The following is a 10,944-nucleotide window of genomic DNA, read 5'->3' as shown; positions in this document are numbered from 1 at the left end:
CTTATGATTTATTGGAAACAACAAAATAATTAGTTGAAATTAGTTTGTAAATAATCAAAGTTTGACAAAAAAAAAAAAAGAGTTTGCAAATACCTCATTAGTGTATAAGAAAATTATTTTTTTAGGAAAATATATATATATTTTATAATTGAAACCTTAAGACTAGTTTGCGATTAGTTATTATTAGTATTGAAATTAATTGTTGTGGTTCTTTCGTGATATATTTAACTGTGGCCTTAAGATTGACTTGTAAAGAATTGCTTGTTTGATTTGTTTGTGCATAAGTTACTTTCTGTGTTGCTTATTGAGTGAATCTTTGTTGTTGCCTTTATATTGGTTTATGAAAAGTTAGTTGTTAATTTTTTCATATGTGCTTTTTTCATTTGTTTGCATATCTAGCAAACCGAAATGTTATGTTCGGTCGTTTTGAAAAACCAACTGATTTTATCCATTAAAAAGAAAATTGAAAAAATATTTGGATTCACTAAATTAGAAGTCCTGGATCTAAGAGACAAATGAAAAAAATCAGAATCAAAGCCCTAACTTTTCTCTTAAACTCACTTGTAGAGGTAGTCAAAGGGCCGGATGACACGAGACACGAGGTACGGCACGACACGAGCACGTTTCAGTGAGCAAGCGGCACGACACGCATGTGGGCTAGGGCCAGGCTTAGAATTTTAGGCACGTGTGCCTTAAAAGCACCGTATGATTAGAGATGGGCTAAAACACAGCACGCGAAAAATCACGTTTCATTTTTAATGAAAGTATACTTAAAATTTTATAATTTTATAAATAACTTGAAATTGAATCTTTTAATATATTATATTGGCTCAAGTTTTTTAGATTTATTTAATTCGTAGTTTCAAAAAAATTATAATTGATTTATGTTTATAATTTATTAAATAAATAATTGATATTATGATTCTAGTAAATAAAATTATAAATATCATGATTTTATAAATATGTATTAATATTATTATAAACTATGATATATGATTTTACGTAATTCCAAGTTAACAATTAAGTTAATCCTTAAAAAAAGTTATTATTATTGTTGTTGTTAAGTACTAAAAAAGAATTCTAATACCATAAAGTCAAACTTAGTAACTAATATTATATTCTCTTATTATTATTGAATATGGACTTAAATTTTGAATTTTTTATTCTATTAAATTTGAATAAAGACTGAATCAAAAAAAGTATATAGGCTTAAAAAAAATAAGGCAATAATTTGACATGCGCTCTTAAAAAAATAAAAAAGAAAAAAAGCTTAGTGTGCTTTTTTTTTTCTTGGCACGGCATGGCCCACAGCACGACATGTGTGCTGAGCTGGGCCTAAGCAAAAAAAAAAATTAGACATGGCACAACACAGCACGAAACGCATAGTGAACACGGCATGGCATGAGCACGAGCACGTGCACGTGTGGGCTTTCCTTTAATGGGCCTAGGCCGGCACGGCACGAGCCGTTGGCCATCTTTACTCACTCGCCTTGCACTTGGAGATTCGCATAAAATCGCAAACGGTAGATGTCCGTCACCATCAGCCCATCCTGCACACACTGCCAACTCGCCATTCGCTGCTTCCTTCCGTTCTAGCCTCGTCATCAACTTGTCATTCGCTACTGCCTTATGTCATATCTTCATCGTTGCTGACTTGTGTAAGCAAGCAAGTTGTTTTTATTTATTTATTGATTTTACATGTATGACTGAACCGACTTAAAGAAAATGATTTTGTTTAAAATGACTTGGAGTTTGCTATCGCTGTAGCATACTTCGTTCTGGTCCTGGGGTTGGGATAAGATGGGCTGGTTGGAATGCGAGGGGAGTGAGTTATCGGCTGAGTCGAGATGGGATTGGAGGCTTTTGTGGCCGTTTTGGTTTTGCGCGGGTTTGAGTTTGGGATTTTGGGAGGTTAAATGATGGATCGAGGATTTGTTTACTAAGTGTTCATTTGAGTGGTTGTGTTTAACTAACTATTTAAACTACTGTTGCACCTTGTGTTCAATAGTTAGGCTTGAGAGAGAGAGAGGGAGGGAAAAAAAAAAAAAAGGCCCCGCCTGGGCCCGAGGACTTTTAAGCCCCGCCCGTTGCTTAAAATTAAGGATATGGAGTAAAAAATTAAGGCCCTCACATAGTGGGCCTGATGTACAAGCTGGGCCCAACCCAGACTTTATTATTTATAATTTTTTAAAAAAATTAATTTAAAACCAAAAACAAAAAACAAAAAACAAAAGTGAAAAGTGAAAACTCTCCCCTGTAACCGATTCAGCTATTCTCCCTAACTTGGTAAGCAGTAACCCTAAGTTAAATAAAAGAAGTAGAACAAACATTGCAGACACCACACACCAGCTGCCGACCGTGCCTCGACAGCCGACAGCCACACCCTCAGTCCTCACTCGCAGCCATCACCACCGCCGATCTTCGCAAGCCCAGCACGCTGCACCACGAGTCGCGAGCCCGGCACCCAGCAGGCAGCCAGCTAGTCACGCGAGTCGCGAGCACCAATACGCGTTGAACCTAGCACCAGCAGCGGCTGCGCACGGATGCCAGCAGCAGCGAACCCACTCTGCCTTGAACACACCATGCCCACGTGATCTTTGAGGTAGAAATCAGCCCCACTTTCGATTTTTTCATTTCTTGTAGAAAATAAAATTCTGTATTAAATTTGAATCTATATATACATACATATCAATGTGATTATAAAGTTACAATATTGGTTAATTTCTGTATTAATTTTTATTGTATACATATTAATTTTTGTATTAATTTTGCAATAAATATTATGTGATTATAATTTATAAAGTTACAATTTGGTTAATTATTATATACATATTAATTTCTGTATTAATTTTTCAATAATCCATCTTCACAATCAAGTTACAATTTGATTAGGAAGCAGCAATATCAATTTTTAAATTGCATTACATGTTTATGCATTTAGATTTTCAACAAATTTGAAATTGTAGTATTTATAATTTAACAGAATAAAGAAACTTTGCTGGCAAATTGTTACATGCTCTAATTTTGGTGGTATACTGGTATGTTGGATTATTATTTTTATTTATTAGTAATTATAGCTTATTATGTTGTGTTGCAAGTGTTTTGTGCATTGGATAATCATCTATAATTTAAGGTTTTTTTTAAAAACGTTTATAGCTTTATTAAAAAATTATAATTTTAAAAAATAAAAGCGCCCAGCCCGCTCAAGGGATGGGCTTTTAAAGGGCTTGGGCCTGGGCCTGCAAAAGCCCGGCCAAGGCCCGCAAATTGCCAACCCTACTGTTCTTGTTCTTTTTTTTCCCCCCGATTTCTTTAGCTTTTTAGTGTTTTATCTACCACATAATCTAGATTGATGGTGGTTGTGAGATTCCAAGATCTCAATTTTGTGCTTGTGCTTTTTGCTTTTATCTGTTTCTTCATTGCCAGTGGGACTGATTTTCATCTCTTTACCAAAAACCAAATTCATTTGACTCGGATGTACTGATGTTAATTCGGTTTGGTTCGAAATCTTTCAAACTGATTGATTTTGGATTGGTTTGGTTAAACCAAACCGAACCCAAAGTGCCTAGTCCTATGGCAAACTCTTTATTTTGAAAAATTTTAGTATAGAAAGTCTTTTCTAACACTTACGATCAGAAAAATGAGGAATCAAAAGTCTGCTATCTTAGATATCATTTGCTTAATCCATGAAGTAAAATGACAGAGTACTACTATGTTTACCAATGTAGTATTACTCAATAAAGAGTACATAGTTGTACTTTCTTTTAAATACAAGAAAGTACTGAGTTTTCTTTGTCTTCATTCATTCAAGGCGAGGTTCTTTAATATGTATTTTTTTTTGTGATATGTTCTGTTTATAAATATGTGATAAAAGGAAAATAAGTTCACTGTTTCTTGAAGATGTTGCATAGAGATGTTTAAAATAATTGTCGATTGTCTTCTTAGTAAACAATTGTAATTTTTTTGATGATAGTGGTAATTGCAGTACCTCTAAAAAGCTTTCATTACATACCTTGAAAAAAGTTCTATATAAAACTTTGTATTAGTTATGATTCTGGTAATTGTTGGATTCTCAAGAGAGTTTGATGCACCATATTAAGTTATGATTACAACTAGCATGGCTTACCGTCATTGTGCAGCCCCAAGAAAACTTCTTGGAGATTCTCTGGGCTCCAATTCAAACTTACTATTTCCGATTAACTCTCTGCATAAGAAATTTTTTTTTTTTTTTTTTGGGGTTATTTGTTAGGCAATCTATGAGACTTTAAATGTCATAGAACCAATCAAATTCATTGCTTCCAAATGGATTGCTGTTTTGTGCCCATTGCCACATGGACTTTCAATTACATCCGAAATTACATAGATCTGGAAACATTACTCTTTAATTCCAGATGTTTAATGAAGTAATCTATTATTGAGCAAATTGTCCATCTTAATGAGGTATTGCTTTAACTGACAACATTGGGTTTCTGTACAGATAAAGGATCATGGTAGGATTTAAAAATAGGTATATGGTAGTGGAGGTATTTTTGGACCCAAATAAAGAGCTTCCCGTGGATGATCCTGTTATACTTACCCAATTTAATGTGTCAAAAGCAATTCGAGACAGCATTCTTGTAAACTTCGGCGAGTGTGGTCTAGCTTCTTTGCTTGGATCATTCCAAGGTATGTGAGATGTCACCAGTCCTTGTTTGTTCGGCACAAATTTCCCCTTAAAACTTTTAAGACATTTTCCTGGTTTCTTATCTTTGAACATCTATTTTGTGTATATAGTCAAGTATGTGAATCCCATCACCAAGCTATGTATCATCAGAGCCTCAAGGGAGGATTGTCAGAAGGTTTGGTCTGCAATGACCATGGTTAGAAGCATAGGAAATTGCCTGGTTCTATTTAACGTACTGGACCTAAGTGGTGAGTTCATACAACTTTAAATAGGTTACTTTTGTGGTTAATTTGAGGGAAAAAGATAGCGAGAACAAAGTTTTGAATTCTTCAATGTGATTTTGTTTTATAGAAGTATTTTAATATGTTTAAAGCATCAGCATTTTTATCTAACTGAGAAGATATTTGTAAATTTTCCTTTGTACGACCATGCTTCTTGAAGTTCGTTTTCTTTTGTTGCTACATTTTGCTGCAAAGCATATGCAGGATCGTCTGCAGTAAGTTCTCCAATATTTTGCATGCAAATTTGCAGTTGTGCTGTTCAATTCTATGGGGATTTGTTCATATCAGTAAATTATGTATTTCAGTGGCATTCTTGAATGCTTTACATAAATTAGGTTGAAATAGATATTCTAATGAGCTCCATGTGTACTAATTTTTAAATTTTTTTTTCCTTGAATGGGTGAGCAGTTATGTGAATTGAATAATTTTCATATTACATGGTGGATTGTCTCATCAAAAACTCATTAAACTCATTGTGGCAGCTATTACCACATTTATTGATTTTTGGAACAGTGAAGTCTGAACTTCATCTATTTCTATGTTGTTGTGAGAATGAAGTGACATTTTCTTTTTGTATGGTAGGGAGCATCAGGGCCTGTAAGAATGCTGCATTGAAGTGTGAGGAGGTGAAATTTGAACATTATAAGCTTGCCGTTGGAGCACGTCTCTCAGCCGACGTTACTCAACACATGGAAAACTGTCTGGAGAAGATCAAAATTTTGGAACACTGAAAATATCTTATCCTTGTAAGTGGTTAAGTAGTAGATTTTCATATTCTCTTTTAACTACAATAGCTTGCTCCATTAATCACAAACTTTCTTTTTACCATTTTTAGCTTTTTTTTCCCACCGTTTTTTTTTAACTTTCTTTCTATTTTCGTAGAAATATCATAATCTCACCTTTAATTGCTGATTGTAGTGATTTTGGCTTGATGAGGATGCAACTCTTTGTAAGCAACCATCAAAGCTCAAGAAACTTTGTTTAATTGGTTCAAATAGATGATTTAGAGTATTTATATTGTTTCCTCTCTTGTTGGAGATTTTTAGGCTTTAAGATCTATAATACCCAGAAATCAAGTGAGTAATTATTAATATTATTTTGATAGTATTGCGATGACTAGGGGTTATTTTCTTAAATGGTATTTAATTTTCAGTCACGTTACTTTTATAGCTGCTGCTGTTTGTTACAAGCAATAATATTAGTGTGGGTAATGGTATCGTATTAGTGCTTGGACTTACTTGATTTTGGGCTTAAGATTGTTATTGGGCCAAGTACTAATTGTTTTAAGTCAAGCCTAATTAAGTCCAACCAAGCCCACTACCAAAAATCCTTACCATAAAAAGAAAAAGAAAATAGACCTAGCTCCTTCTTCCTTTGTATGCTCGGCTAGGAGAGATTAAAGAGAAAGAGTAGCCAAAGTTTTTCAAGGTTTTATCATTGAAATGCAAAAATTATTGGGTATCATGGAGGTGCTTAATGTATACATTTCTATGAAGTTCATGTACTCTATTTCTTGTATCGACTCAGAATTATTGAATTTAACCTCTATGCTTGAGACTTGGCGGCTTTGATTTTCATGGGCATTATGTATTGAGTGTTGTAGATTTCATAAACTCTCAGCACTTGCAACACTCCCACATCAAAAAATGTGCTTCATTTGATTGTTTTGGTGTGAATAAAAATTGGCTTCTTATAAGCCTAATAACAAGGTATTTAAAGTATTTTGTTTAGTCTAAAAATTTTATTTATCTATTTAATTTAGGGAGCTCCTATGTTACAATTAATGTAACATACACACTCAACAACAACCACACAAATGATGGACCCACACAATTTGTGTGGTTGTTATTGAGTGTGTATGTTACATTAATTGTAACATAGCATTTGCCTTTAATTTATAGCACAATATTAGCATGATAGTTGATTACTCTCCAGAAAAGAATGAACTGGAATTCTATTTCTCTGAACAAGATGAACCCAATGATGAAACAGTGTTCGCACTGCAGAACTCCTCTGATGATTCAGACAGTGATCAGTCCCAAGTCATTTTCCACCAACAGTTACTGTCCCTTGACACTATTGTTCCCATACCATCCATCAAACTCCAGATCTTGCCCTCAAAATTCCAAAGGCCCGTTCCAGCAATTGGTCTCATAGACACTGGTGCCCAACGCAGCATGTTAAACCCACATATTCTTCCACCAGAATACTGGACAGAATATGAAGAACATTTCAAAGCTGTCAATGGCAAATTATTCACCACCTCCTTGATTACCAAAAAACTCATTGGTATTCAAATTTTTTCCAATTGTGTCATTTGGACCAAGGTCATCGATTCAAACCTTCCTAATAAGGATCTTTTGTTAAGTTTTGACATCCTTCACCAGATCAAACACCTCCAAATCCTTCCCACTGGAATTCGAGTCAAGTCCATGTTCAAATCTTTCACAGACATTCTGAAACTTTACAATCTGTCTGAAACCCCCGAGTCTTACCAGGATATTTCCACCAAACTTTTGAGTTTTTTTCCAGAGTCTCATTCTGAGTTCACCCATCCAAACCCATTGTGGAAAAATAAGTCTTTCTTCATTAAGTTACCTTTCAAACTCAATGAAGACATTAATCCAACCAAGACTACTCACTCAGGAATGAGTCCTTTTGATTTACTCCTAACCCAACAGGAATGTTCCCAATTGTTAGCCAAGGTTTAATCGAGCCCACACATTCTCAATGGGCTTGCCAAACCTTTTATGTTGAAAAGCATTCTGAAATTGTCAGAGGCAAGAAACGCCTAGTTATTGACTACCAGTCATTAAACATGTTTTTACAAGATGTCAAGTTTCTCTTGTCCCGTCGACAAAGCATGTTTACTTTTCTAAAAAATGCCCAGATCTTTTCAAAATTCGATTTAAAATCAGGTTTCTGACAATTAGGCATTGAACCCTCTGAGCGTTACAAAACTGCTTTTTGTATCCCAAATGCCCATTTTCAATGGACCGTCCTTCCTTTCGGCCTCAAAACTGCCCCATCTATTTTTCAAAAATCCATGGTCCATATCTTTCAGCCCATCCTGCATCATGCATTAATTTACATTGACGATATCTTACTTTTTTCAGGATCACATGATGAACATCGCCAGCTGTTAACTCAATTCTATGATATTGTCCAAAATCATGAAATTATGCTGTCTGCCAAGAAAAGCACCATTGCCACGGAGAACATTGAATTCCTTGGCATGATCATAAAAGATGGCCATTATCAGCCAAGAAAACACATTGTCCAAGAGTTGCTTCACTTTCCAGATCAGCAACTCTCCAAAAGGCAAGTTCAACAGTTTCTCGGCATCATCAATTATATCAGAGACTTCATCCCACATGTGGACCACTACACTCGCCACATCTCAGTTTTATTAAAAAAGAAGCCCCCTGAATGGAATGCTGACCACACAAATGTTGTACTACTCTTAAGCAAATTGCGCAAAATCTGCCTCCTTTAAAGTTGATTACTGATGGAAAGCGCATATTACAGACAGACGCAGGTGATGACTCATGGGGTGCCATCCTCCTTGAAGAAATCAATGGAAAAAACTATTTTATCGCCTACGCTAGTGGACAATTTTCTGACACACATAAGCATTACCATAGCCTGTTCAAAGAAATCTTAGCGGTAAAGAATAGCATCAAAAAGTTTGAGTACCATTTGATTGGACACCATTTTCTCATCTGTATGGACAGTTCAGCATTCCCCAATATTCTCAACTTCAAAGGTAAAATTGTTCCCGAAAAAATGTTACTCAGATTAAAAGATTGGTTTTCCAAATATGACTTTTCGGTCAAGCATATAAAGGGATCCCAGAACCTCATTCCTGATATGCTATCCAGACTCTCAAAACCAGAAAAATCTCTCACCTTGTTTTCCACTACATACCACTTTTCGATCATCTCAATGGCTACATCACTACCCCCAGAAGATTTCACCAAAAAATTTTTTTCCTTTAATAAAACTTTTTTTTCTGTCTTTGTCATCCAAGAGTTTGCAAGAAAAGCTCTCTTTCGCTTCTTCATGAAAGCCTACCTTGTAACAGCACATTTTCCTTTTTCCTCCTTCCACTCAGAAAATCTGTTCCTTACATGTTTAACTCTTGATTCATCCAGAGAAATCACTGAAGATGTGTTATGGTACATCTGGTGCCTAACAGTCCTTTATGCCACTAAGTTAGTCCTACCAATTACTCCCACATTGGAACATCTCCTTGACCCAGACAAAGCCACATCTCTTACTTGGACATTACTTAAATGGTTCTCCCCAATACCATGGTGGAGAAAGAAGCTACAGCAATTGTCCGAAATTTACAACCTTGAACGTATGCCTGCCTCGGAAGCACAAATGTTTACCTCAGTCTTTATCATTCACAGGCTATACTTTCAACATCCAGACACAAAACTCTTTTGGACTCAAGACCAGGTATATGAATGGTTCACTGCACCACACCTAGCTGTCATTGAAAATGAAATCCAAGATGTCCTTCACAACTACCTTTGCCAATTAAATCACCAACCTCCGCCACTTAAAGACATCTTCCACACCTCCTTAGACCCACAACATGACCTCCTCATGATCCCCACTCCATCCGCCATATCTAAACCTAAATCCACAGGTATCATCATTAAAGAAGAACGATCCGACTACACCGACTTTCTATACCAAGACTCCCAAGACCCATGGGAAGATTTCTTTCCCCTTAGCCAACACCTCCAACAGTTTCCACAACCATCCGTGAATGAACCATGATCCTCATCCCAACCTCCCAACGCTGACACGGCCACTAAACTCTCCAAAGTTGACAAAGCCACTCAAACATCACTAAGGCCAGGATACCGACGAGATTGTCCTTATCCCCCTTGCCGTGGTCCCCACTGTAAGCATCCAAAACTCTCCAAAATCTTTTTCCCAAAATCCAACTGTGACAATCCCTATGAAACTGAAAGCTCATCCGAAGACGAGTACATGAATCTCCGCTCTCCATAAAGTTGTTTGTCTTGTTGCTTTCAATAAAGTTGTTTGTCTTGTTGTAATAATTATGTTTTACTTTATAGTTTTGTCTTGGCTTGCCTTATGCTTTGGCTTTTGTCAGTTATAAAAATCTTTGTTAGCATGCTTTATCTTTTGTCTATTTGTCCAAGTCTTGATCGGTGGGCTTGGCTTTCTAAAAAGGTGTGCTATAGGTCATGATCACTTCAGAAGTCATGGTCTATGTTGTCGTATCTTTATTTTTACTTGTGAAAAAGATAGGGGTCATGTCCTATCTCCTCTGAGAATTGTCCTATATAAAGGATTCTCCCATTGCTTGTAAGATATAGAATATAGAAGTTTGAAGCAATAAACTCTCGTGTGTTTTCTATCACCATGAATCTCTAAACTTCTCTCCTCTCTCTGCAAATGAAGTCATGGTCACTTCAGAAGTCATGGTCTATGTTGTCGTATCTTTATTTTTACTTGTGAAAAAGATAGGGGTCATGTCTTATCTCCTCTGAGAATTCTCCTATATAAAGAATTCTCCCCTTGCTTGTAAGATATAGAATATAGAAGTTTGAAGCAATAAACTCTCGTGTATTTTCTATCACCATGAATCTCTAAATCTCTCTCCTCTCTCTGCAAATGAAGCTCTCTAGAGAAAGAAAAGGAATAAAGAATTAAATTTGTTCATTTTGAAACCTAAGGAAGTATGCTCTGCACTTGCCTTCCAGTAAGGATCCTATGCATCAGAAAACTTTTGGAACAAATTCTTATCTGGTTTGGTACCCTGTTTTAGACTAAAGGAAAGTCTGGTTTGGGTTAAATAACCCGAGAAAGAAGGTGTTTTAACAAAAGTTTTGATTCCCCATTTGAGTATATTGACGGGAAACCGACGACGTAAATTCCAGAGGTAATCTTGAATAGGCACTAGTCTGGTCTGCACTGTCGGATAACAAGTCACGTACCTTAAATGGTCCTATCAGG

At 35.9% G+C, this 10,944-nt stretch overlaps 1 protein-coding gene across 3 annotated transcripts in view; it reads left to right on the top strand.

The window, feature by feature from the left end:
* Positions 1-2,220: 2,220 nt before the first annotated feature.
* The window catches only part of LOC18031831 (probable ribonuclease P/MRP protein subunit POP5), a 13,641-nt gene continuing 4,917 nt past the window's right edge, over positions 2,221-10,944 (top strand). Inside the window, exons 1-5 of one of the 3 annotated variants that reach the window (XM_024191440.1) lie at positions 2,221-2,602; positions 4,478-4,665; positions 4,774-4,911; positions 5,527-5,690; positions 8,061-8,075. In XM_024191440.1, coding sequence (XP_024047208.1) covers positions 4,488-4,665; positions 4,774-4,911; positions 5,527-5,675 — 465 coding nt within the window. In that variant the 5' untranslated portion in view covers positions 2,221-2,602; positions 4,478-4,487 and the 3' untranslated portion in view covers positions 5,676-5,690; positions 8,061-8,075. Of the gene's footprint in view, positions 2,603-4,477; positions 4,666-4,773; positions 4,912-5,526; positions 5,691-5,862; positions 6,036-8,060; positions 8,076-10,944 lie in introns of those variants that run through there. The other 2 variants (XM_024191436.1, XM_024191433.1) reach the window with 2 other exon arrangements.

Source organism: Citrus clementina, unplaced genomic scaffold, assembly GCF_000493195.1.
Source record: "Citrus clementina cultivar Clemenules unplaced genomic scaffold, Citrus_clementina_v1.0 scaffold_9, whole genome shotgun sequence".
NCBI lineage: Eukaryota > Viridiplantae > Streptophyta > Magnoliopsida > Sapindales > Rutaceae > Citrus > Citrus x clementina.
The sequence above is the reverse complement of the archived record's forward strand: the minus strand, read 5'-3'. Positions and strand labels throughout refer to the sequence as shown.